Source organism: Myxine glutinosa, chromosome 1 (assembly GCF_964187855.1).
Source record: "Myxine glutinosa chromosome 1, kmMyxGlut1.1, whole genome shotgun sequence".
NCBI classification, from domain to species: Eukaryota; Metazoa; Chordata; class Myxini; order Myxiniformes; family Myxinidae; genus Myxine; species Myxine glutinosa.
The window spans coordinates 444,638,230-444,664,054 of NC_136261.1; the positions used below are offsets into that span (position 1 = coordinate 444,638,230).

A 25,825-nucleotide genomic window follows, 5' to 3' on the forward strand; every position below is an offset into this window, starting at 1 on the left:
CAGATGGTAACAAACATTACTTCTGAGAATGGTGTTGTCCCAAGTCCCACCACAAACACCTTGTTGGGGATACTCTCACCTAGGTCTTCTCTCTGCAGACAGACGGTTTTCTATCCCATCACATGGCCTTTGTTCTGTCCATCTCCTGCCAGGAAGCCGAGTCCATGACCAACTGACTCACCAAATCTGCTTCTTGCCTCGTGCTCTTCATCTCATCTTTCAATCATCTCATTCATCATTGATTTATTCTTTCTCCAACGCACACCTCATTCTCTACAACCCTCACCGACACTCTCTTTCCATCCTGTTCATCGTTTTTTCCCTACCTATTTACTTTATTCTCAATTCGGCTCCTCTAGAATCGAGACTTCTGAATAAAAATACAAATTAATACAAAAATTCACTCGATCTATTTTCTATTTTTAATTATTTACCATTCTTTTCCAGATTACTTGTTTTGATTTGTAAAAATGTATTATTTTAACAATATTCTCTCCTCCAAGAATTTCTAAAACTGATGTTTTTCCTTTTTATTCCAAGGCTCGAGACCATGTCAGACTTTAAATCCATGAAGAGGACACCGCTCCCAGTTCTGGACTTCTCGAAGGAGGAGAAGAACTTGGATGAGCTCATCACACTCAATAAGAACTTTCTTGAGAAGATACAGAGTGAGTGACACAAACTGGACATTTTATAAAGAAAATAATAAGGGAACACAAAACGTGGCATAAATATGAAAGAGAAACAGGAAGAGACTAGAACGGCACTCATGGGAGAGTATACCTCCGCCAGGTGAACACTTTGCGTTTTGTATCCCAGAGTAGACAAGGCAATCACAATACAGAATCACATTTAATCAAAATCATCCATCCACAACTTTTTGACATACCCTGCTATATATCGTTTTTGGCCCTATGTCCCAATGGTGAAGAATCACCTAAAAAATTATACTAGCTGGATACGGATCCGGACTTTCACCAAAATTGAATTGTTTCTTCCTTCTCATAAACACAACCAGTCCAACAAGTTTCGTCCAATTCCGTCCATAACGTTTTGAGATATCCTGCTATGTATCGTTTTTGGTGTTATCTCCCAATGGAGAAGAATCACTTAATAAATTCTACTAGCCGGATCCGAATCCGGATCTTCACCAAAATCTAATCATTTCATCGCTGTCACATACGCTACAGCTCTGCCAAATTTTGTTTGAATCCGTCCACAACTTTATTGATATTTTGTTCACAAACGGACAGACAGACAGACAGGGGTGAAAACATAACCTCCATCCACCTTTAAAGATTCTAGAAAAGGAAAAATGATAATATTTTAATTATGTTCCATATCATGGCTCACGATGAGTGAGGTTACAGAGGGAAAAACGCAAACATGGTTTCAGTGGGGAAACAGGTGTACACAACAGGTAGATGCAACAAGCAAGGTATCCAACAAACAGGAGAAAACTAAAGATGGGAGGGGAGGAAATATCTGAAACCACGGGGCCTGGGAGAGGTAGGGTTCACAAGCGCAGAAATATTTGCAGGTAGTGATGGGAGATGTCACAATATGTTGGTGTAACACGCACTTGTAGTTCCTGGAAGGAAAATTTGGATTGAATCGTCTCCAGAAAGCAGTTCCACAAATCAGATAAAATATCAGATATTTGCAGTAAGTCGAGATTTTGGGAGTTTGATCAGAAGGAATTACTGTAAGAAGGGATTCATCCTCGATATATTAGAGATGGTCGGAGATCGAAGAGAGCAGAGGGATCAAGAATGGAGGAAATGGGGTAAAAAAAATCACACAAACAACAGGCATGAAGAACTGATGTAACATGTAAGATGGGGTGATGTAATAGACACTGGGGAAAACGGCGGTAAAACCCTAAATCAATTTATAAATATACCTTTTTCAATTAGAAACTTTAACACTATAATGAAGGAGCCCGTGCTCCAGCATCAGATGGACAAAATGATGGGCAAGGCACAAACTCGTCCGAGAAGATATTTATTGTAAAAACCAACTCGGGAACTCTGAAAAGCCCGTTTATCGGGCTGCATATATATATCCAAACCAGAAAGCACAACCAAAACCGAAAGCCACGCCTCTCAGGCGAGGCGTGCTTCGGTGGTCACGTGACCGACAGGTGCAAAGGATTATAACCGCACGCGCGGCACGCTTTGGTGGTCACGTGACCAGCCACCCCGGCACCGCGGTTGACCGCCGGTGACGTCACCGGCTGGAGCAAGGAGATTCTGCTGCTGGTCTCGCTTGGGGGACCCATGGGTCGCTACAATAACACAAATCACCTTCATAATACTTCCAAGAACCATGTTATATGTCGACATCTAGCAAGAGATTAATTTTGGTCGTGACCCCGAAGCCGTTCTATGAAGAGGAAAATAAAATGGAAGAAAAAGAAAAGAATTAAAAGGAGGAAATATGGAATTTTTTATAATATGTAAATGGCGTGAAGAAGAAGAACCCTGGTTCCGTTTCCCTTCACTTCCAAAGATTTATCAAGTTGTTCTGATCCAGCTCCACCTTCTCCGGATGCTCCACCGGCCCCTCTGTGGAAATTATTAGAGAAGAACAAAAACTACAAGATGTGAAATTTTCTTGTTTCATGCTTTTGAAGATTGTTTTTATCTTTTAGCCAAATATCTAAACATTGGTGAGAAGGGGTACTGCATAAGTGTACTTTGTGAAACCCATCCATGGAAACAATCATTATGGGGCCATCGGCTCCACAAATATCAATATCGATGATGATGATGATGACGATGATGAGAGGGAGTGCCACGTGAGAGGGTGAAGAAGAGGCCACCGATATGCTTCTGTAAGATGCCGAGTGACGCTGTGTCCTATGGTGATCAATAAGGCCTCCATCTCCTCAACTGTGACTCATCGTCGTCTTAGTACAGTGGAGTCATGCTAGTACAGTGTCGTCATGCTAGTAGAGTGTCGTCGTGCTAGTACAGTGTTGTCGTGCTAGTACAGTGTAGTCGTGCTGGTACGGTGTGGTCGTGTTGGTACAGTGTCGTCGTTTGTACAGTGTTGCCGTGTTAGTACAGTGTCGCCATGTTAGTACAGTGTCACCATGTTAGTACAGTGTCGTTGTGTTAGTACAGTGTCGCCATTAGTGCAGTGTTGTCGTGTTAGTACAGTGTCGTCGTGTTAGTACAGTGTCATCGTGTTAGTACAGTGTCGTCGTGTTAGTACAGTGTCGTCGTGTTAGTACAGTGTCGTCGTGTTAATACAGTGTGGTCGTGTTAGTACAGTGTGGTGTTGCATACAGTGTAGTCGTGTTAGTACAGTGTGGTCGTGCTAGTACAGTGTCGTTGCGTTAAACTTCCAGATTTTAAAAATGATCTTTAAATTGTTTATATTATTAAAATTGAAGTAAAAACTTGAAGTAAAAACTTGAACACTGCGTGGAGTATCATGTTCTATGAACTTTCAAGTTTGTCGAGTAATGATTTTGAGCGATGGATGATACACCGTCTGTAGCTTGATTTGGAGGCCATTTTGATTTGCATTTGCTGTTTGTCCCACCTAAAATCTCGTTTTAATGTTATCCTTTCCTATAGGTTGGAATTCCAGCATGGATTCAGGAAATCAAAGTATTGTGATTGGAAAAATCGGTGATGATGTGAATGAGGAACTAAAATATGTTCCACTCCGGAAATATAAGTTTCCAGGAAATAACTTTCTTACATTCCACGTATTCCCTCTGCCTCTGAAGGTGGATGGAGGTTATGTTTTCACCCTTGTCTATGTGTCTGTCTCTGTCTTGTTTGTTTGTTTGTGAGCAGGATATCTCAAAAAGTTGTGGATGGATTCGGGCGGAATTATGTGGATAGGTTGGGTGTGTGACAAGGACGAATTCATCCGATTTGGTGAAGATCGGAATCCAGATCTGGAACAGAGAATTTTAAACTGATTTCACATCATTGAGAGTTGGGGCCAAAAACGATGCACTGCATTCCACGATATTTCAAAAAGTTGTGAATGAGTTATGACAAAACTTGGTGAATGAGTTGGCTGGGTGCGACAATAACAAGCTGATTCGACTTTGGTTCAGGTCTGGATCCAGATCCGGTCTTTCAGTGGATACAAAACATAAACTGTGCAGCCTGGTGGAGGTATGTGCTCTACCAGGTGCCGTTCTAGTTAATTTCGTTATAATAAAGAAACATTATGGACCAGAAATACAAGACTAACATAATTTAAATCCTTTTTCATCAATTATAAAATTCATAACATGAAATCCACAAAGTTGTGATCCGGGATTGTCGGCGGATCGGCCCGCGAGGGAGAGAAATCTCCTTTTGTGCCGAAAACAAACATTTTACATGTGAATGAGGTCATTAGTTGAGAATGTGAACTCAGGACATGAACTTGGTGTTTGTGCAAAATTTAACATCCAGGTCGATGTAACTGATCATTCATTCATTCATTGTTTTATTCTTCTCATGAACTGTAATTGTAAAAGTTTGGAAAAGTGGAGAATCTTTGTGTAAAAGTTGTTAAAATGAATTCTGTACAGTGAAGTGTTCACGGAACATCACAAACGAAGCAGAAACTTTAGGTTAATATTTCCAGGTGTTGTACATGAAATACACACACTGATTACACAGTGATACGTCACGTGGAACATGTCAGGTGAATGAGTTGTTCTCACTTCATTCTTCAAATAATTTATTCATTGTTATGATAAAAACAACTGATCAATGAACATTATGAAAGGCTGGACAAAATAATTCAGTCATTTCCATTTTGGATCGATCAACCATTGGGTGAATCCAGGGAAACTTAAAAAATAAATAGGACCGCGGGTCCTGAAGCTCACCTGGATCAGGAGCAACAGTCGCTCAACCCCCCACGGACCCTCTCAGACTATGATATGTTTAATGCTGTGAACAAACTTTGGTGCATCATGGGTGATGAAGGTTGTGATCAGGTTTTTCAAAATTGTGTGTGTAGTTTCGGAGAAGATCAAATACCTATTTTGTGGGGTCAGAACCCCCCGTAGTTCCCCTTATTGAGCGCAGATTTTGATGTGATTAATTCACCTTCATTAGGCGTCAGATATGAAGCTCATGTCCAACTTTCATCAACATCATGTGTTTGGTTCAAGCGATAATGACTGAAGTGTTTAGAGACTCAATCCCTCCCTCCCTCAATCCCTCCGTCCCTCACTCACTCCCTCAATCACTTACCTATGGACAATGCTCGATCGCATAAGCTCACCGCACTAAAGTCCAGGTGAGCTAAAAATACTGAGTTGGTAAAGGGAATTTTTCAATCTATAATTTTTTCACAGGTGCACTGACCTATCACGGAGCGATCAACAGGTTAATTTCAACAAGAACGATCTCACATCAACATAAATCATTCACATGTTCCTAAAATCATTCACATGCATATTGAATAATTCGCATGTTGCTTCAATCATTGACATGTACCTGGAATAATTCACATGGTCCTTGAATCATTCACATGTACCTTGAATCAATTACATGCACATTGAATCATTCACATGTACCTTGAATAATTCGCATGTTTCTTGAATCATTCACATGTACCTTGTATAATTCGCATGTTTCTTGAATCATTCACATGTTTCTTGAATCATTCACTTGTTCCTGGAATCATGTGATGTTTAATTCCAGTGAAGAAGGAAAGATTCATTCTATCTTGTGGAGAAAACGAATTGGCGATCACTCCATTTTACTACATGAGAGGGAAGTGTAAGGACAATGTTGGGAAATTTCCTTCATGAATCGATGAAAATTATAATTTATTTAATACAAAATGGAGGTTCCATGTCTCTTCCCCCATGTTTGTTGTGTTTAGATTTTTCGTTAAAAGATAAAATAAATCTTCATTAACAAAAAAACAACAGAATTTCACATCTTGTAATTTTTGTTAATCTTTAATCATTTCCACAGAAGGACCGGTGGAGCATCCGGAGAAGGTGGAGCTGGATCAGAACAACTTGAGAAGACTTTGTAAGTGAAGGGGAACGGGGAGGGGGTTCTTCTTCTTCCTTCCATTTACAGATAATTTAAAATTCCATATTTTCTCCTTTTCATTCTTCCCTTTTTCTTCTGTTTTATTTCCCTGTTCATATTTTCCTTCACTCTATTCCACTTATTTATTTTCCAACTGGATTTTCCCTCTTGTCAAGTGTCACAAAACCCAAGGTTTGTTTAATTGAACGATGTCCAACCAGGAAGAGGGGATAGTCCAAACTTGTGTTTGCTGATTAAAGGCCTTTCTTAATCCACACCCTCTCCTCCCTCCTCTCTCATCCCCCACCCCCCATCCCCTTCCCTCTCTCTCTCTCTCCCTTCATCTCCCCCATCCCCCTCTCTCTGCCTCCTCTTTCTCCCCCACAGCCCCATCCACCTCTCTCTCTTCCACACTGCCCCATCCCCCTCTCTCTCTCCCCCACTACCCCATCCCCTCTCTCTCTTCCTCACTTCCCCATCCCCTCTCTCTCTCTCTTCTCCACTACCCCAGCCCCCCTCTCTCTCTCTTCCCCACTACCCTATTCCCCTCTTTCTCTTCCCCACTACCCTATTCCCCTCTTTCTCTTCCTCACTTCCCCATCCCCTCTCTCTCTCTTCCCCACTACCCCACCCCCCCTCTATCTCTCTTCCCCACTACCCCATTCCCCTCTTTCTCTCTTCCCCACTACCCCACCCCCCTCTCTCTCTCTTCCCCACTACCCCATCCCCTTCCCTCTCTCTCTTCCTCACTTCCCCATCCCCTCTCTCTCTCTTCCTCACTACCCCACCCCCCTCTCTCTCTCTCTTCCCCACTACCCCATTCCCCTCTTTCTCTCGTCCTCCCCTTCTCACCAACGATGTAATCAGAACAAGGTCTTTCTTGACAAATCGTGGTTCGTTCTGAAACATAATCCGGTATAAATTGCTCGTTCGTCCCAGATAAAATTTACAATCCTGTTTATAAAATAAAATATATAAAATAAAATTATAAAACAAACAAAAAAAAAATACATATTTTGGGGGCAAACCCATCCCACCCCGGGGCAACCCCTCCCACCCCGGGGCAACCCCTCCCACCCCGGGGCAACCCCTCCCACACCGAGACAACCCCTCCCACCCCGGGGCAACCCCTCCCACACCGAGGCAACCCCTCCCACCCCGGGGCAACTCATCCCACCCCGACGCAACCCCTCCCACCCCGGGGCAACACCTCCCACCCCGAGGCAAACCCTCCCACTCCGGGGCAACACATCCCACCCCGGGGCAACCCCTCCCACCCCGGGGCAACACCTCCCACCCTGGGGCAACACCTCCCACCCCGGGGCAATACCCCCCACCCCGGGGCAACCCCTCCCACCCTGGGGCAATACCTCCCACCCCGGGGCAACACCTCCCACCCCGGGGCAATACCCCCCACCTCGGGGCAACACCTACCACCGCGGGGAAACCCCTCCCACCCTCGGGCAACCCCTCCCACCCCGGGGCAACACATCCCACCCCGGGGCAACCCCTCCCACCCCGGGGCAACACCTCCCATCCCGGGGCAACACCTCCCACCCCGGGGCAACACCTCCCACCGCGGGGAAACCCCTCCCACCCTGGGACAACCCCTCCCACCCCGGGGCAACACATCCCACCCCGGGGCAACACATCCCACCCCGGGGCAACACCTCCCACCCCGGGGCAACACCTCCCACCCCGGGGCAACACCTCCCACCCCGGGGCAACCCCTCCCACCCCGAGGCAACCCCTCCCACCCCGGGGCAACTCCTCCCACCCCGAGGCAAGCCCTCCCACCCCGGGGCAACCCCTCCCACCCCGGGGCAACCCCTCCCACCCCGGGGCAACACCTCCCACCGCGGGGAAACCCCTCCCACCCCGGGGCAACCCCTCCCACCCCGGGGCAACACCTCCCACCCTGGGTAACCCCTCCCACCCCAGGGCAACACCTCCCACCCTGGGGCAACACCTCACACCCCCCACCCCGTAGATCCCCAAAGGAGCAGATTTTTTTGATTGCCCTGAATAAACTCAGGTACATCATGGGGGATGAAGGTTGTGGTGAAGTTTCATCGAAATCGTTTGTGTCGTTTGAGAAAAAGCAAATTCCTATTTTGGGGGTTAAACCTGGATCCAGTTGACCCCCGGTAAACCCCCTTAGACGGCGAGTTTTTTAATGCCATGAACAAACTTTAGTCACAACAAATATCATTTGTGCCAAATTTGGTCGCAATCCCATCAGCGGTTTCGGAGAAGAAGTTTCAAGTGTTTACAGACGGACGGACGACGCGTCATCGCATAAGCTCACCTGAACTTCGTTCCAGGTGAGATAAATACACGTGTAAAACAATCAACGTCGAGTGCTAAAACCACTTGGTTTCCATGGTGATACGGTGGCCCGCTTCATGGAGACATCTCCTGAATGGGAAAGCAAATGGAGGATGAAAGTAACAGGACAAGCACGATGTCTGAGAGGAATCCACACTCGCTCTGAGGTGTCTAACCTGGGTTTGAATCCCGACCGAGCTATAAACTGTCATCCCGGTGTTTCACAGGTGCAGAGTGACTCATCAATGTGTGTGTCGACCTGTTAAACAGTGTCACACCTGCTAGATTTTCATTTCCCCTCCCCTCCTGCCTCTTCAACCTCTGACCCCTCTCCCCTCAACCTCTGACCCCTCTCCCCTCAACCTCTGCCGCACCTCAACCTCTGTCCCCTCCTCATCCTCTCGCCTCACTCACAGATCTCCCTCACAGGTCTCCTCCCTCACAGATCTCCTCCCTCACAGATCTCCTCCCTCGTCTTCTCCCCTCCCGATCCACTCCCCTCGAAGTTTTTCTCGGTGAAATAAATAAATAAATAATGTAAGTTGTTCATTGCGAAACAAATAAAGTTGTTAAATCGAAAAGTGAATAAACAAATAAAGTTGTTAAATCGTGAAGTGAATATACAAATAAAGTTGTTAAATCGTGAAGTGAATAAACAAATAAAGTTGTTAAATCGTGAAGTGAATAAACAAATAAAGTTGTTAAATCGTGAAGTGAATAAACAAATAAAGTTGTTAAATCGTGAAGTGAATAAACAAATAAAGTTGTTAAATCGTGAAGTGAATAAACAAAACAATTGTTGTAATAAAATATTTTTTGTGATAGAGATTAATGTGTTTGTGTTTTGTCCGTTTGTCTAACAATGTCCGTGACCCCGTGTCGTGTCCGCAGATGGACGGAGCCCGAGTCTGGACCCAAACTCTGCACATCGAGAGATCAAGATCTCCGGGGATCTCAGGACGGCGACTCGAACCGGGACCGGGAATCAGTACCCGGAACATCCTGATCGGTTTGATGTTCATCCACAAGTTGTTTCCTGTGATTGTTTCTCCTCAGGTCGTCATTACTGGGAGGTCGATGTGGGGTCGAGTCGTTTGTGCAGAATCGGAATCTGTTTAAACTCCATGGGGAGAAAAGGGGCAGAGAGCGGGTTGGGAGAGAATCCCGAGTCTTGGTGTTTAGAGAAATGTAATAACGAATTCTCCGCACATCACAACAAACAATATACCGACCTGTCCGTGCCGGGGGATCATGAACGGTTTGGGTTCTTCTTGGATTGCGAGGCGGGAGAGTTGACGTGTTTCGGGGACTCGCGGGTGCTGCACGTGTTCAGGGGGAACTTCATGGACCCCGTTAAACCCGCGATTGGGGTTTGGGATGGTTCCGTTCATTTTGTACATTTAGTGAAACAAACTTTCATCACGAACTGATCCGGGTATTTTGGGTCAAATCAATCAAATCATTTACCTGTTCATGACGATGTGATTTACCTGTTCATGACGATGTGATTTACCTGTTCATGACGATGTGATTTACCTGTTCATGACGATGTGATTTACCTGTTCATGACGATGTGATTTACCTGTTCATGACGATGTGATTTACCTGTTCATGACGATGTGATTAGAGATTAATGTTTATATTATAATAAAGTTTATATAATTTAATAAGTTCATTGTTTATCCTATTTGATGTGAAATGAACTTTAACCCGAACTCTTCACTCTCCTCAGATGCAATAGATTCTTCTTCTTCAAAGGGTCATTGAATGGGATGTTTAAGTGAAGAAAGTCCGTCCAGGTAGATGAAACCCTTTGTGTTTACCTGGAATAGAGCACCGGCGTTAATCGTGAAGGTGACGGTGGGTTTGGATTGGATCACAGGTGGAATGTGGAGCCCTGGATGGAATTAACAGAACGTTCATCAGGTATCGCGAATCACACCGTTGGAAACATGGAGAGGTGACCTTTTGGGTGTTACTCTCTCTTTTGATCCGATGAAGGGTTCATACCTGACCTGAAACGTCAGGTTCTCATTGTTTCTCACGGAGGTTTTAATCTTTATCTTTGTGGAAATCTCTTCCATCCAATCAAAACACAGAGATAAAATCATCATTTCATCACCAGTGTATTGACGTCACGAAGTTAATTTAGCGTCATCACGTGAATGCAAATTCCAGAGAAGGCGTCGCATCATGTACTGTGATTAACAATTCATATTCACCTGGCGGGAGGTAAACCGTGATCATACAGGTGCTACCCTCAGGGCGACATTGCACTCCTGGAGGGACAGGTTGGGGTTCACTCTCGAATTTCTCCAATTGGGGGAAACTCGACCCTACAATTTTTGGTAGTGGGGACTTAGATCTAGCTATACCTGGATATTGAAACAAAGAACAGGTAAACACCTTCATGATAACATTCACCAATTCACTTCTCTTTTTAATTTTACACGTCGACGCCATTGAATGTTGATATTACAACCTGAATGACGAATCTTCCCAGGTATTACGTTTGTATCGTGAGTGAAAAACCTGCGATACAACATGTACGAAACGTGCTTTGTGATGTCACAATAGGGAACAATGTGCAGTGGAATTGAAAACAAGGTTGTTTCACAGGTAGGATGATCCATCAATGCGCGGCAGGGGGGCTCATCACGGTGTTTCACAGGTAGGATGATCCATCGACGTGCGGTATGGGGCTCATCACGGTGTTTCACAGGTAGGATGATCCATCAATGCGCGGTAGGGGGCTCATCACGGTGTTTCACAGGTAGGATGATCCATCGACGTGCGGTATGGGGCTCATCACGGTGTTTCACAGGTAGGATGATCCACCAATGCGTGGTAGGGGGCTCATCACGGTGTTTCACAGGTAGGATGATCCATCGACGTGCGGTATGGGGGCTCATCACGGTGTTTCACAGGTAGGATGATCCATCAATGTGCGGTCGGGGGCTCATCATGGTGTTTCACAGGTAGGATGATCCATCAATGCATGGTAGGGGGCTCATCCCGGTGTTTCACAGGTAGGATGATCCATCAATGTGCGGTAGGGGCTCATCCTGGGGTTTCACAGGTAGGATGATCCATCAATGTGCGGTCGGGGCTCATCCCCATGTTTCACAGGTGGGATAATCCACCAATGCGCGGTAGGGGGCTCATCACGGTGTTTCACAGGTAGGATGATCCATCGACGTGCGGTATGGGGCTCATCATGGTGTTTCACAGGTAGGATGATCCATCAATGCGCGGTAGGGGGCTCATCACGGTGTTTCACAGGTAGGATGATCCATCGACGTGCGGTATGGGGCTCATCACGGTGTTTCACAGGTAGGATGATCCATCAATGCGCGGTCGGGGGCTCATCCCGGTGTTTCACAGGTAGGATGATCCATCAATGCGTGATTGGGGCTCATCATGGTGTTTCACAGGTAGGATGATCCATCAATGTGCGGTAGGGGGCTCATCCAGGTGTTTCACAGGTAGGATGATCCATCAATGCGTGGTAGGGGCTCATCATGGTGTTTCACAGGTAGGATGATCGATCAATGTGCGGTAGGGGGCTCATCCCGGTGTTTCACAGGTAGGATGATCCATCAGTGTGCGGTAGGGGCTCATCCCGGTGTTTCACAGGTAGGATGATCCATCAGTGTGCGGTCGGGGGCTCATCCCGGTGTTTCACAGGTAGGATGATCCATCAGTGTGCGGTAGGGGCTCATCCCGGTGTTTCACAGGTAGGATGATCCATCAATGTGCGGTAGGGGCTCATCCTGGGGTTTCACAGGTAGGATGATCCATCAATGTGCGGTCGGGGCTCATCCCCGTGTTTCACAGGTGGGATAATCCACCAATGCGCGTACTGTCCCTCGGACGAACGTGAAACGGGAATCCCGTCTCCCGACATTAGTTGGTGAACGTTAAAGATCCCAAAGTATCCTTCGTGATGAGCAGGTGAGCTATCGCCGGCATCCTGAACAAATTACAGAACAATTCCACCGTAACCTGCACAGGTCCCTGCACTCAGTCAATGACGCGACCCCGACACCTTGTGCCGCATTCAAAAGAAGAAGAAGAATCCATGATGAAACACCATACCGGGTTCTGTTCTGAAGCCTCGTCAGTTCAAACACCATTGAACTTACCGCTAGTTTCACTCACAGTGAAATGTACCTGTTGGAATTCTGCACCTATATCTGGTGGTGAATGCTTCTTCATCACCATCAGGTATTGTGGGATACCTGCCACGTGTTTACTGTGTCCAGTAGATATCAGGTGTGGCAGCATGTTTATTCCTCAAGGTGCTGTTCCCACCTGCCAGCTCTTTCACCTTCCACACACCTTTTTAGTACGAGGACCATTTTGATGGACACAAGACACATTGGTCGTTCTTGGTTCTTGTACAAGTTTCCGGCCGCACAAGGAACGACTTTGCTGTCGATCTCTCAAGGTTAGACCACTCACCTTAGTCTGGAAGTGCTGAATTCCTGCCCATGGAGCTCACCAGGTGTTTTGGTTCATGGTCCTGATGTAACAGCTTTCAATACCTCATCATCGTTACCTGAATGTTGGTGGATGTTGTGGGCGGTGCCACGCGTTGTAGTACCTTCCAGTGTGTGTTCATGGAAGTCCAGGTTATCAATGGCACTTTGAGTGAATTTTCCACCTGTAAGGTTTGTGGGAATCAAGAGCTCACCTTGTTCCTGGTCTCCTCACTAGTCCGTGACATGGAAGCGATACATCTCTGGCTATTTGATACCTGATGATATTGATAAAACGGTTCAATATTTAAACTCTTTCTTTACTCCTGGTTTGTTTTAAGGTGTGAAATGCTCGTGGGGATACCTTCTACAGGTGCACAAATACCTTGATCCATATTCAGCACTTTTTCCCGATTTCTCTCACTCAGTTCCAATTTTAAGTCTGACTCATTCATCTCTGGAGTTGCATCATTCACCATCCAGGTCACGTGATTGTAGATGTAGAGGGACACAGGTACACATTCAGGTGCAGAATTACAGCGATGAATAAACAGCGATGGATCATTTTCTGGGTTCTTCTTCTACTCTGTTTCTCACAGGTGTCCTTCACATCATTCCGGAATGATTTCGCAGAATGGTGGAAGATAACGTTCTTTTCAGGCTTAGCACCTGTGGTTGTGGATTCGTCACCGCTTTCCTCTGCACGTTTCTTCAGGCAGGTAACCTTTGATAGAAGATAACCTGTTGACATATCTGATGAACAAATGATAGAAGATTTACCTTTTTGTAGGACTATCATGACCTTTGATCCACGGTCTGCGGAGTATTCTTCATTCCTTTTTGAGAATGGAGCACCTGTATAAAGTGGTATTCACTATACGAGGTACGGACAACCAGCACCTGTATTTGTGGTGAAGTGAACTCAGAAAGATGATTGTGTTCGGATCTTCAGATAAGTTACCATCTTTGTAAGAGGTGAACTACTGCAGAGTATCATCATGTACTGGATCACAAGTGTGTTTCATCTGCAGGTTAGACTTTGTCATATTTGTACACACACAGGACTTGTGGTACCTGAACTCATTATCAATCATGTCACCACAATTGTTACCATATACCTGCATACGGTGCACCATATCATCATCACTGAGTACCTTTTCTTGCTCCCATATCACATTTTATCGATTTATCCTTCGTACTCACAGGTAGTAGTTGATGTTCACCTGTGTGATCTCGTTCCTTCACACAAACGAAGCACTGATTTCTATGGTCTATGGATTTAGTACTGGCTGACCCAAGGTGGATCTACACCTGATGGTCTCAGAGTTCGTTTCTGCATTTTTGTCACATGTGTTGGACACATGTGATGATTTCACTTTTTCACAATTTCCACATGTGACATGACACATGTTTCGGATTCGTCACTTCCGCCCTTGTTCTTATTATATATCCTTGTTCTTATCAAAGGGACTTAAAGGAACGGGACATGGAGTATCAAAGGGACTTAAAGGAACGGGACATTGAGTATCAAAGGGACTTAAAGGAACGGGACATGGAGTATCAAAGGGACTTAAGGAACGGGACATGGAGTATCAAAGGGACCTAAAATAACGGGACATGGAGCATCAAAGGGACTTAAAGGAATGGGACATGGAGTATCAAAGGGACTTAAAGGAACGGGACATGGAGTATCAAAGGGACTCAAACGAACGGGACATGGAGTATCAAAGGGACTTAAAGGAACGGGACATGGAGTATCAAAGGGACTTAAAGGAACGGGACATGGAGTATCAAAGGGACTTAAAGGAACGGGACATGGAGTCTCAAAGGGACATAAAGAACGGGACATGGAGTATCAAAGGGACTTAAAGGAACGGGACATGGAGTATCAAAGGGACTTAAAGGAACGGGACATGGAGTATCAAAGGGACTTAAAGGAACGGGACATGGAGTATCAAAGGGACTTAAAGGAACGGGACATGGAGTATCAAATGGACTTAAAGGAACGGGACATGGAGTATCAAAGGGACTTAAAGGAACGGGACATGGAGTATCAAAGGGACTTAAAGGAACGGGACATGGAGTATCAAAGGGACTTAAAGGAACGGGACATGGAGTATCAAAGGGACTTAAAGGAACGGGACATGGAGTATCAAAGGGACTTAAAGGAACGGGACATGGAGTATCAAAGGGACTTAAAAGAACGGGACATGGAGTATCAAAGGGACTTAAAGGAACGGGACATGGAGTATCAAAGGGACTTAAAGGAACGGGACATGGAGTATCAAAGGGACCCTAAAGGAACGGGACCTGGAGTATCAAAGGGACTTAAAGGAATGGGACATGGAGTATCAGAAGGAAATTGTACTCAAGGAGGTTGAAATACCTGGAGGACGGAGAGAAATCTTATCCATGCCGGATAGTTCGACAAGTCAGAACTCTTGGGATCTTGGTACACATGTAAGACTGGTTCCACCCTTTATAGTCCTGGCACTGGCATAGAAACCTGTATACATCTCAGAAGGCATAGACTTTGACAGTTGTTTGGAGAATGGGATACCCCGAGCTTCAATAATTTACTAGGTGGAATTCCTGAATTTGTAGCATAAGCTGGAAAATGGCCATTTTCCAAAATGGCCGCCACGGGGCCAGTGCCAAACAAGAAATGCCTATAAGTTTTGATAGGAACATAGTAGATTGATGATTTTGGTGTATATTATGGAGTTTTCAGGTATGCCGAACACAGTGGTGCTGTTAAAAAATATTTTAGACATTGCCTAGTTACCGAAATCCAAGATGGCCACCACCAGAAGTTTGTCAATCAAGAAAACGTGTATAAATTTGAATACAAATGTAGTAGAGTGATGATTTTGGTGTCTATTTTGGGGGTTTCAGATATGCCTGACATAGTGGTGCCATCAATAAACATTTTAGATGTTGACTAGTCATTAACATCCAAGATGGCCGCTACATGAAGTCCGTCAATCATGAAAATATGTATACCTTTTGATAGAAACGATGATGGATTACGATTTTAGTGTCTATTGTGTAGGTTTATAGTATTTCATACCTAATAATATTGGCTTTCGGGAAACTAGAGCCTGTCATTTTCTGTTTTAAGAAAGGGCATTTTCTATTTCATCAATTCTCAAACTGTTAATTTCACTTCAGCCTTGCAATTCAAAATGTATTAACATGTAAGATATAGAACATAAAGTACAAATTTCATTTCAGAATAGTACCAAATTCTGGTATTTTAACCGTTTTTCTGCTTTGAAATGGAAAATGACATTCCCTAGGTAACAGTAACATTTAGATCTTAGCTAGTTTTGGACAAAAAAATTTAATAACAAGAATGAAAGTAAAAAAAACATTGCAGAATTATATTACACAGCACAGATGGAGTGATCGCCAGTCATGGTATGAATATGATTTCAAGCACAGAGAGTGGTAAGATATGACAATCCAATTAATTATCATGTCCCATCCCGACACTGTTTAAACAGCCATGATTTAATGTACTGTCTTATCTGCATTACTCAAGATGTCACTGGCTGACTCCTTATTTTGACACACTGATTCTTGTTGCTTGTGACAAAAGATCACACAATTTTGCCCTGCCTTTTTGCTTGGGCACCGCTTTGTGTCGCACTTTCCCATGCATTTACAGATGACAAGCTTCTCGTGGGGTCGTCGTTTGAGACATTTTGCAGGCAAGAGAATATCATTATCAATCACCCAGCCATAGTTTGTTGGATCTGGAGATGAGTGGAAGTCATCGAGAAGGCACAGGGCAATACGCACAACAAAAAAGCTCTCTGTATATGGCCGCGAATGACACTTGATGTAGGGGGTCGGGATTGTAGGGGCTTTGGCGTCGTAGCTCGGATATGGCACTCCACTCGAAGCTGGTCGAAGGTCAGAGATTCTGACGTGGACTTTGCACCAGCCCACACATGAACGAGGTACTCCTCAGCTTTCGTCACATCCTCTTCCGTTAACTGATTTCACTGAGCAAAATCGGCCAGAAACGTCTGTGGCTCATATGACAGAGATGCGTGTTTTGTGCCCATCTTGCTTAGCGTATCATCGCCAGTGAGGACATGAGCCTTCACTATGACTCTGCACAGTCCCACTCCCAACTTATCTGCGAGAACATGAAGTGGTAGATGACGCCTGCGCTTACCAGAGCCAAACTCTTCCCACAACTCTTGAAGACCCCTCTCGCAATTGAGGGATAAAGCGAAGTAAACGCACTGTTGTGTCTGTGTCATTGGAGATCACAAGCAGCCGACTACTCCCACGATCCACCTCCCATGCACAGTGAAGAACGAGGCGATCATCAGCTTCCTCCAAATGACATGTCAACACTTCGATAGATTCTGAGGTTTCGGCAGATGGTGGTGCTGAGGTCCTCCCTGCATGCAGCAACTGTGCTGGCGCAACTTCCTCATGTCTAATGCATCCACTGAGTATAACGGTCAGCTTGATGAGCTCAGGCATTGATGCCAGCCGGCGGGCTCGCTGCTGCAGCTTGGTTTGAATTCTATTGCCATAATAATCTGTGAGAATTCTCTTAACATCTCGATTATAAACCTCCACACTGTCATTAAGGTTCATCATCATCTCTCTTATTTCTGTCATTGTAAATCCATACCCAGCCTGAATGAGTGGACCTAGACGTGATAATACCTCAATGAATACATCAGTCTTAAGCCTAGTTTTGGGTTCACATGTACATTCTATCTGCTTTGACTTTGACACATATTGTTTGAAATAACACATGACAATATAAATCTGCGGCATATACATCTTCAGGACTGCCTAAGTCTGCACATCTGACATACACGTCATCTTTATGATAGTGTATTGCATCCAAAAACTTCTGTGAACTTTTGACCTTACAGAGAGAGTCTGACCTTTTCCCGCACCTGTTTCCCCTTTTGTTTGGCCCAGACCCTATCACATGCACATATGACACAGTCTATATAATTTGAGTCAACAGCAGTGCTGGGTCCAGGACGAGGTATGGTGGAGCTCCGTGTGGATGGCTTGTGAGCAGTCAAGTCAGATAGTACTTCAGGTACCTCATCTGCAGCAGGTTCTTCAGAAATGGTTGGAAGGTTTCGTACATCAGTGTATTTCTTATAGCAAGAATATGTATTGTGGTATTTGAATTCAAAATCAGGTCCAAGAATTTTCAACCGTTTGCTAACATCATCTTTCACTTCCCCTATATCACGGACACATTTTCTACCTGCCCCCCCCCCCCCCACCATGGAGCGGTTCTGTTTTCTTGCCTTTCTTCTGGCAAATGATACATCTTTCAGGGTGAAGAGGAGCGGGAACAGGCGTTGAAATAAGGAGGTTAAGTCCTTCTGGTGTGGTGCTGTCTGCCATGTTTCAAACCTTTCAGAATTGAATCACCTGAAAAAGAATGAGAGAAAATTAGGAGAGGATATCAATGAGAAACAAATTTGGTGTTTATTATGGGGTTTTCATCTAAAATGTTTATTGGCAGCACCATTGTGTCAGGCCCACCTGAAAACCTCATAATAGACACCAAAATCATTCATCTACTGGGTTTCTGTCGAAAGTTAGATGAGTTTTCATGATTGATGGACTTCAGGTGGCAGCCATTTTGGATTTCGGTAACTTGGCAATGTCTAAAATGTTTTTTGATGGCACCACTGTGTCGGGCATACAGGAAAACAACATCCTAGACACTAAAATCATCAATCTACTACATTTGAATTGAAATGTATTCACGTTTTCTTGATTGACGGAATTCGGGTGGCGACCATCTTGGATTTCGGTAACTAGGCAACGTCTAAAATATTTTTTGACACCACTACTGTGTTGGGCATACCTGAAAACCCCATAATATACACCAAAATCATCAATATACTACGTTCCGATCAAAACTTATAGGCATTTATTGTTTGGCACTCGCCCTGTGGCGGCCATTTTGGAAAATGGCAATTTTTCAGCTTGTGCTACAAATTCAGGAATTCCACCTAGTAGATTATTGTAGCTAGGGGTATCCCATACTCAAATCAACGGTCAAAGTCTATGCCTTCTAAGATGTATACGGGTTTCTATGCCAGGGCCTGGACGATTAATGAAAAGTAGGTAGGCAAGTTCTTTTTACACTTTGTAAAGGTGGCTCAGATGTTAAAATGGCCTAAGGAGTCTTGGACTATGTTAGTACAAAGTGTTCTGGTGGGTAAAGCTCAATATATCTATTCGGCTTTACCGATTGACCAATGTGCAGATTATGAGAAAGTTAAGAAATCCATTCTCAAAGCCTATGAATTGGTCCCTGAACCTTACCGATAAAAATTGAGGAATGCCAGGAAGCGGAAGAATGAGACCCATGTGGAGTTTGCCAGAGAGAAGGAAACTATGTTTGATGGGTGGTGTGACTCGAAAGAGATTGGGGAAGACTAAACCGTTTACGACAATTGATTTTGGTGGAGGAATTTAAACAGTGTGTCCACGTGGGCATTAAAGTGCATCTGGATGACAAAAAGTACCTGAGTTGTATGAGGCCGCAACAGTGGCAGATGACTATGCCTTGACACACAGGATGGGGTTTCACTAACCTAACTTCCTGCCTAGAGGTAGCCATGGGAGTTACATTAAATCAGATTTGGCTTCCCTGGCAAGGAATGCCCAGAAACACGACTGGCACATCCTGCACAACACCACAACGATAGTGGCGTCTCCAAGCAGACTCAAGTCCCGCCATCCCTACAACAGGGCGGCACAAGAGATGCTCAGTTCTATCCCTGAGAAACTGTCTAGAAGCGCATGGCTGGCGGCATCTTGGAAGCAGGTGTGGGAAACGGCCGGGCCCACCCGCATCCACCGCTACATCAGGGACCCAGGAGGTGGCGTCGTAGGAGAAGACCGACCACGCCTGCAATGGACCTCGCTGAACCGTCTACGTACGGGGGTCGGCCGCTTCAAATCATCGCTGAAGATGTGGGGCCTGGCAGACAGCCCAGAGAGGAGTATCGAGCAAAATCCTGGAAGTCCTTGCTGGAAGTCCTAGCTGTGTCCATGTGGAAGTCCTAGCTGTGTCCATGTCTTTGTTTGTTTTTCCTCCACGGCCCCCACCCCGATTCCCACGCCTGCTCCCCCCAAGCCCTCTCCCTCCTACAGATCTCCCTATGTCCCTGCTCTCAAATGTTGTACATGTGTGCTTCCCCCTCTCTCCCCATCTTCTCTCCCGCTCCCTTTATTTTGTTTTCTGTGTCCGTTTGTTGTTTTGTCAATAATGTTCACTCTTACACGAGCCTCGATCTTGCATACCAAAAAAAAATGTGGTGCCTCAAATTTTAGTGATCAAAAGTCTGACCGTCCAAAGCAGACATACCTTCCAGGGAGCCCGAGGCAGACCACGGGATTTTCCTGCGGGCCTATTTGCGCTTTTTGCAAGAAACCTGGGCATTTGATGTCCCAATGTTACGCCCTGAAAATGAGAAATCAGGATCGGAGTCAGACTACTGCAACCCCGAATGCGTTGGCCAGTGCGATAAATCGTCCTTGGAGGACAGTGAATTGTGAAGATCCCCGTGCCAAAGTTACTGCATCAGAGAACGACCTTATCCAAGAGGGTTACAAGCCTTTCATTTCCAAGCCTTTCATTTCCAAGGGGTTTGTGTTACTGGATGGGGACTTAACCAACCGGAGACATGTTTGGGTATTGAGGGACCAATCTTTGATGTTCGAGGGCATTTTTCCATTTTTTGAAAAAACTGCAACTGGGGTTAGTGTCTTCTTCTTCTTCTAACAACATGATCAGAAATCGATAATTGATAATCGGAAACTAAAAAAAAATTCAGGTGTCACCTCAAGCCCAATACATTAAAAAACTTTTTTTTTTCTTTTGTATACAGAATCGAGGCTCGTGAAAGAGCTAACATTTATGATACAAAAAAAATCAAACAGACAAACAAAATATATAAAAAGAGGGAGCGGTAGACAAGATGGGGAGAGAAGGGGAAGCACACAAACACAATATTTGATAGCAGGGACATCGGGAGATGTGTGGGAGGGAGAGGGCTTGGGGGGAGGAGGCGTGGGAAGGGGGGGGGGTGTGGGAGAAGTGTAAAACACAAGGACACCAAGGATTTTCAGGAATGAAGTTGGTATTTCAAAAAAATGGATTTGGGATGAAATTAGCGGATATAACACAATTCTGGATATAACACAAACAATAACCATTTTTATTGATTTACTCACCTTTAGTTCAGCATGAGCAATCACCACAGCAACAACATCGTGGTCCCGATGATGTCCACCCATGCACATCAAGCACATCAAGCTCCCATCTTCCTTGCAGTAGACTTGGTTTGGCTTTCCATGTTCTGTACATCTTAGTTCCTCAATCTTCACTCCAGGATCCACCAGTTTGTGCCCTTTCTGTTGATGAGGTTTCAGGTGTTTCTCACAGCAGAGGATCTCACAAGGTACACACCTCTTGGCTGCCTCTCCATTACAAACCTCACAACGACTCTCGGTGCCGCCAGTGCTTCCCTTTTTCACATTCACAATATTATCCACTAAGTGGGCAATGGTCACATTCTTCTTGAGTTTTGGTTTTTGTGGAAAAACCTCACGGCAATTTGGACAATCACAACCTGTGTCTTCTTCCTTGCTCTCCCAGTATGTCTCTATGCACACAGGACAAAACGAGTGGCCGCATGCCAAACCAACAGGCTCCTCATAGACCGCAAGGCACACTGAGCAGGTGAGTGCATCCCAATTATCTCCCATATCAGAGGAAGAAGAACCCATCTCCTTGGGGTCAGAGAAGAGTGTGAAGCAGGGTTGAATTAAAACCTGCAAATGGAGATTGAAAAGAAGAAAAACTTAAGCTATTGAAACTGTAACTATAATCACATAAATAAATACAGCACATACCTCTGCATACCTCGTTAGAACGCATACCTCCACCAGGCTGAACAGTTTATACGTTTTGTATCCCACTGATAGGCTCGATCTGTCTCCGGACCTTCACCAAAATGTAATCGGCTTGTTGTTGTCACCTGCCCAACTCGTCCACCACGTTTAGTCCGAAACTTTTTGAAATATCGTGCTATATATCGTTTTTGGCCCTCTGTCCCATTGGTGAAGAATTACTTTGAAGAATTCTTATATCCAGATCCAGATCTTCTCCATAATTTGAAAATCTGATCAACTTGTTCTTGTCAGACAACGAACCTTCAGTTCAGTGAGAAATGCAGTTTTTTTGTATACATAGCCGAGCCTCGTGGGAGATCGGGAGCTCGTACTAGTACAATGAACGGATCAGAAAGTGACAGGACCAAAGGAGAGAGGGGGGAAACACCAACAGCAGAGAGAGGGGGGAAACACCAACAGCAGAGAGAGGGGGGAAACACCAACAGCAGAGAGAGGGGGGAAACACCAACAGCAGAGAGAGGGGGGAAACACCAACAGCAGAGAGAGGGGGGAAACACCAATAGCAGAGCCAAAGTAGTTGAAGGACTAAGGGTTATTGAGGGTCTAATGGCGGTCTTGAGGGTCTTAAGGGTCTTAAGGGTCTTGAGGGGTTAATTTGTCCAAAAAGTCTTCAGGATCTAAAGTTAAAGCTTTACGAGGTTTCGGGTTTACCTATGAAGTGTCTAAAGACAAGGGTTTGGTAAGGTCTATGAGGTCTAAACGGCTGAAGGGGTCTGAGGGTTTGAAGGGTCGAAAGGAAAAGGTCTGTAATGGTTTTAAAGGTCTAAGGGATTTAAAAGGTGCAAATATCTCAAAGGTACGTCCCAATATTAGGTAATTAACGCTACACCACACGTTAACACTTGAGTAACAACATGGCAGCTATTATTAAGTTCGCCGAACTCTAGTATTCTCCAGCTCTGGGTTAACTAAATGTTTATCTATATAAGATGGAGGTTCATGGAAGAGTAAAACCTGGTGTTGGCTAAACGGTTAAGGTGGTTGGCTTAACAATGCAAAGTTCTGTGTTCAGGCCCCCATCATGCAAGTGGGTTCAATCTTGGATCTCTATTTCATAATTGAGTGAAAGAGGTTTTTGGGGCCAAGTGGGGTCAATCTAGGATCTGTATTACATAATTGAGTGAAAGTTTGTTTTGGGGCCAAGTGGGGTCAATCTTGGATCAGTATTACATAATTGAGGGAAAGATGTTTTTGGGGCCAAGTGGGGTCAATCTTGGATCAGTATTACATAATTGAGGGAAAGATGTTTTTGGGGCCAATTTGGGTCAATTTTGGATCTGTATTACATAATTGAGTAAAATATGTTTTTGGGGCCAAGTGGGGTCAATCTTGGATCAGTATTACATAACTGTGCAAATTACGCTGTAAAAAAAAACTGTTTTGAAAAAACATTTTCCTGAACATTTTCTTTCATGGAAAAAATATTTCCATGACCTGTGAAGTAGAAAGGAATGAATTTGCATTCAACATGAATCAGAATGAAATATGTGATAGAAATAAACAAGAAGAAGGAAAACCAGATAAACCGGGTGTTTCACTTCACTCTCTCACACGCACATCGTTGATTTATAGGGAGGACAACATGAACAGATTGATGAAAATAAGAAACTTATGGTATTTGTTACCCTTGAGGTCCTTCCTTGTAGTTTGTTTCTTTAACAACAAAAAATACTCTCCAGGTGTCACACTAACTAATGTTGGCCCAATGGTGGGAAAAGTTGGAATGGCCATCATAGGATATTCGACATTGTACGTCGAACGTGGTCAATACATTTACCCCACTCACCCCCAACCCCTTAACCATAAATAACGAGCCAACACCAAGAAACTCGACACGGATGTTCATCATTTTCTGTACAGTTTCTAAACATGTCACGTTATTCCCAGAATTGGATGATTTTCGTGAAGCCTTGAATGGAAGTCACGGGTGTGGCTCTAAAACTTGTTGTAAAAGGAAAAACTTTTTGACTCGCCCTCATATGTATGTACAGGTTACGAAGTTCGGAAAACAGGTATAAAACAGGTAAATGTAAAACCTATTGTAAAATAAGGTACAAATCAAACACAGGTACACAAACACATCGGGACCAAAAACAAGTGGGAACCATATATAACAATCACAAGAATTTCATATTTACCTTTGTTATTCTAAAGATGTTTATCAATCCTTGTGATAAAATCATATAATAATCTGTTATTCCACAAACCCAGTAACAATTGGTTCACGAGTTATCAAACAGAGTGACCACGATATTCGTCATGGTTGTGTGTCTGTCTGTGTGTCTGTCTGTCTGTCTGTCCGCAGCATAACTACCCGATGATGTCATGCGATCTTGATGAAACTTGGGTGGGAGGTTGATATCATGATCTAGTTGTGTCCTTCCTAGAGTGGGCGTATCGCGCCCATTGTGGGCGGAGCCACGCCCGAGAAAGATGTCTTTTTAGGGGGTAATCGAGTTCAAGCTACATCTTCTCCGAGGGGTTTGGTGGAATCTGACAGGGGTTTCGGTATTTGGTTAGGACATTGTCCTGTGTCTAGCCCCACGGAGCTCGATTTTTCATTTTCTCCCCAAGGTCAAGGTCAAGGTCGCAAGGTCACAAAATTTAGAAAAGTTGATTTTTGAGGGTTTTATTGCAATGTTCACTTCCGGATAGGGTGAAATGTCGTACATGATCTTATATTATCACATATATCATGAAATACAAGTTTTCCAACAAATTTCAGAATCTTCGACCTTTGACCTTTGAAGGTCACAAGGGTCAAATTTTCAAAGTTGTCGGAATCAAACCGAATTTTCGGTATTGTGTAGCTAACTAACCTCATAACTGATTATGGTCCCGATTTGATGCATCAATCGTCGATGATCGTGACGACTGTGACGATCGACTTGATAGTCCGTCCTTTGTCATTGAATACCGCTCGCTCTTGAACCATCATCGTCTCCTGACTTGTCACATTTACATTACCTCTCCTGATGAAGCTGGTTACAAACTGAACGATTGTTCGATCATTCAAGGAAGTAATACAGGTGTGTCAGTTTCATGCCATCACACAGGAATGTAATGACGTCATCGACTTGCTGTGCCACTTTGACTTTGTTGTTACTGTTTTCACATCTCATGACAATCTCACCATCTTTTGCTTCCACCTCATTTCTGGAATGTCCACAACACTTTTATAACTTCTTCACTTCACATTACAACAATGATGTATATATTATTATCATTTCAAAAATATCACGTGAACATTCTTTATCTATCTATATAATCTAATAATAAATATTGTTGCGGTTTTGTGAATAAAGGCAACCCCCCTATAGTTAGTTACACCACAACATCTAGCCTCCCATAGTTAGTTATTTCTTATTGAATGTAAAGATTAGCCCTTTCCCATTGTGTAGTAATAAAGACCATAGGCCATGGGCCACATATGGTCCACGAGCATCCCCCCCACCTCTAAACCAAACCAACTTTTTTTGAAGCCCAGAGGCATACTAAACACGATTCCAAATGTTACCAAGAAAAATTTAGGGATGCAATGCCCATTTCGGCTCAACAAAGTAGGGTACCCTCATAATTATGCCGACGCTCTCCGACCAGAGGCCTCAAATAGCTCCTATTTCAATATATGATATACCAAATGAAAGATTATGAGCTGTTCTTTTTGAATATGTGGTAAATGAAACTATTGGGACAACTAGTTAAATAAACAGCTCTGCGGAACACAATAATTCAACCCGCGACTGCTTCTTCAATGAAATATTGGTATTTATTTCACAATCAGATTTTTTAACATTTATTTACATGGAAACTTTTCAATGTTGTATTAATCTCTTCATCGTGTATTACATTTGCTTTCAGGCGATACCTTCATATTTTTTCTAACAAGAGCCAATCTGAAATAACAGCCATTTGAATGTTTTAGATTCAACGTTGTGGAACGTTAACATGCACTATATTGAATCCAGTTATGCAGGCAATACCCATCGGCATGATCCCGTAATGTTTTTA

At 44.2% G+C, this 25,825-nt stretch overlaps 2 protein-coding genes across 5 annotated transcripts in view; one reads left to right on the forward strand and one right to left on the reverse strand.

Annotated features, from left to right (window-relative positions):
• LOC137418418 (E3 ubiquitin/ISG15 ligase TRIM25-like) overlaps nt 1-10,012 on the forward strand; it is a 189,338-nt gene extending 179,326 nt beyond the window's left edge. For 2 of the 3 annotated variants that reach the window (XM_078770815.1, XM_078770814.1), the window contains 2 exons: nt 5,952-6,011; nt 9,234-10,012. In XM_078770815.1, coding sequence (XP_078626941.1) covers nt 5,952-6,011; nt 9,234-9,772 — 599 coding nt within the window. In that variant the 3' untranslated portion in view covers nt 9,773-10,012. The remainder of the gene's footprint in view (nt 1-5,951; nt 6,012-9,233) is intronic. The other variant, XM_078770816.1, reaches the window with a different exon arrangement.
• A 5,984-nt stretch (nt 10,013-15,996) lies between these two features.
• LOC144889677 (E3 ubiquitin/ISG15 ligase TRIM25-like) lies at nt 15,997-25,191 on the reverse strand. Of its 2 annotated transcripts, XM_078770858.1 has the most exons (4): nt 24,634-25,191; nt 21,074-21,673; nt 20,205-20,300; nt 15,997-18,250 (listed from the first exon to the last, which is right to left on the reverse strand). In XM_078770858.1, exons 1-4 carry the CDS (start codon nt 24,664-24,666, stop codon nt 18,236-18,238), a joined length of 744 nt encoding a protein of 247 aa, XP_078626984.1. In that variant the 5' UTR covers nt 24,667-25,191; the 3' UTR covers nt 15,997-18,235. The 2 variants fall into 2 exon arrangements, with proteins under 2 accessions (XP_078626984.1, XP_078626985.1); XM_078770859.1 differs by lacking the exon at nt 20,205-20,300.
• Between the last annotated feature and the right edge of the window lie 634 nt (nt 25,192-25,825).

Bases quoted from the DNA above. Each gene is read 5' to 3' on its own strand.
- LOC144889677 (XM_078770858.1), bottom strand. From the start codon at position 24,666: ATGCATCAAATCGGGACCATAATCAGTTATGAG. The intron at 21,674-24,633 runs GTTAGTTAGCTA...CTCCATTTGCAG, and splicing joins GGACCATAATCAGTTATGAG to GTTTTAATTCAACCCTGCTT. The intron at 20,301-21,073 runs GTGAGTAAATCA...TCTCATTTTCAG, and splicing joins TTGCTCATGCTGAACTAAAG to GGCGTAACATTGGGACATCA.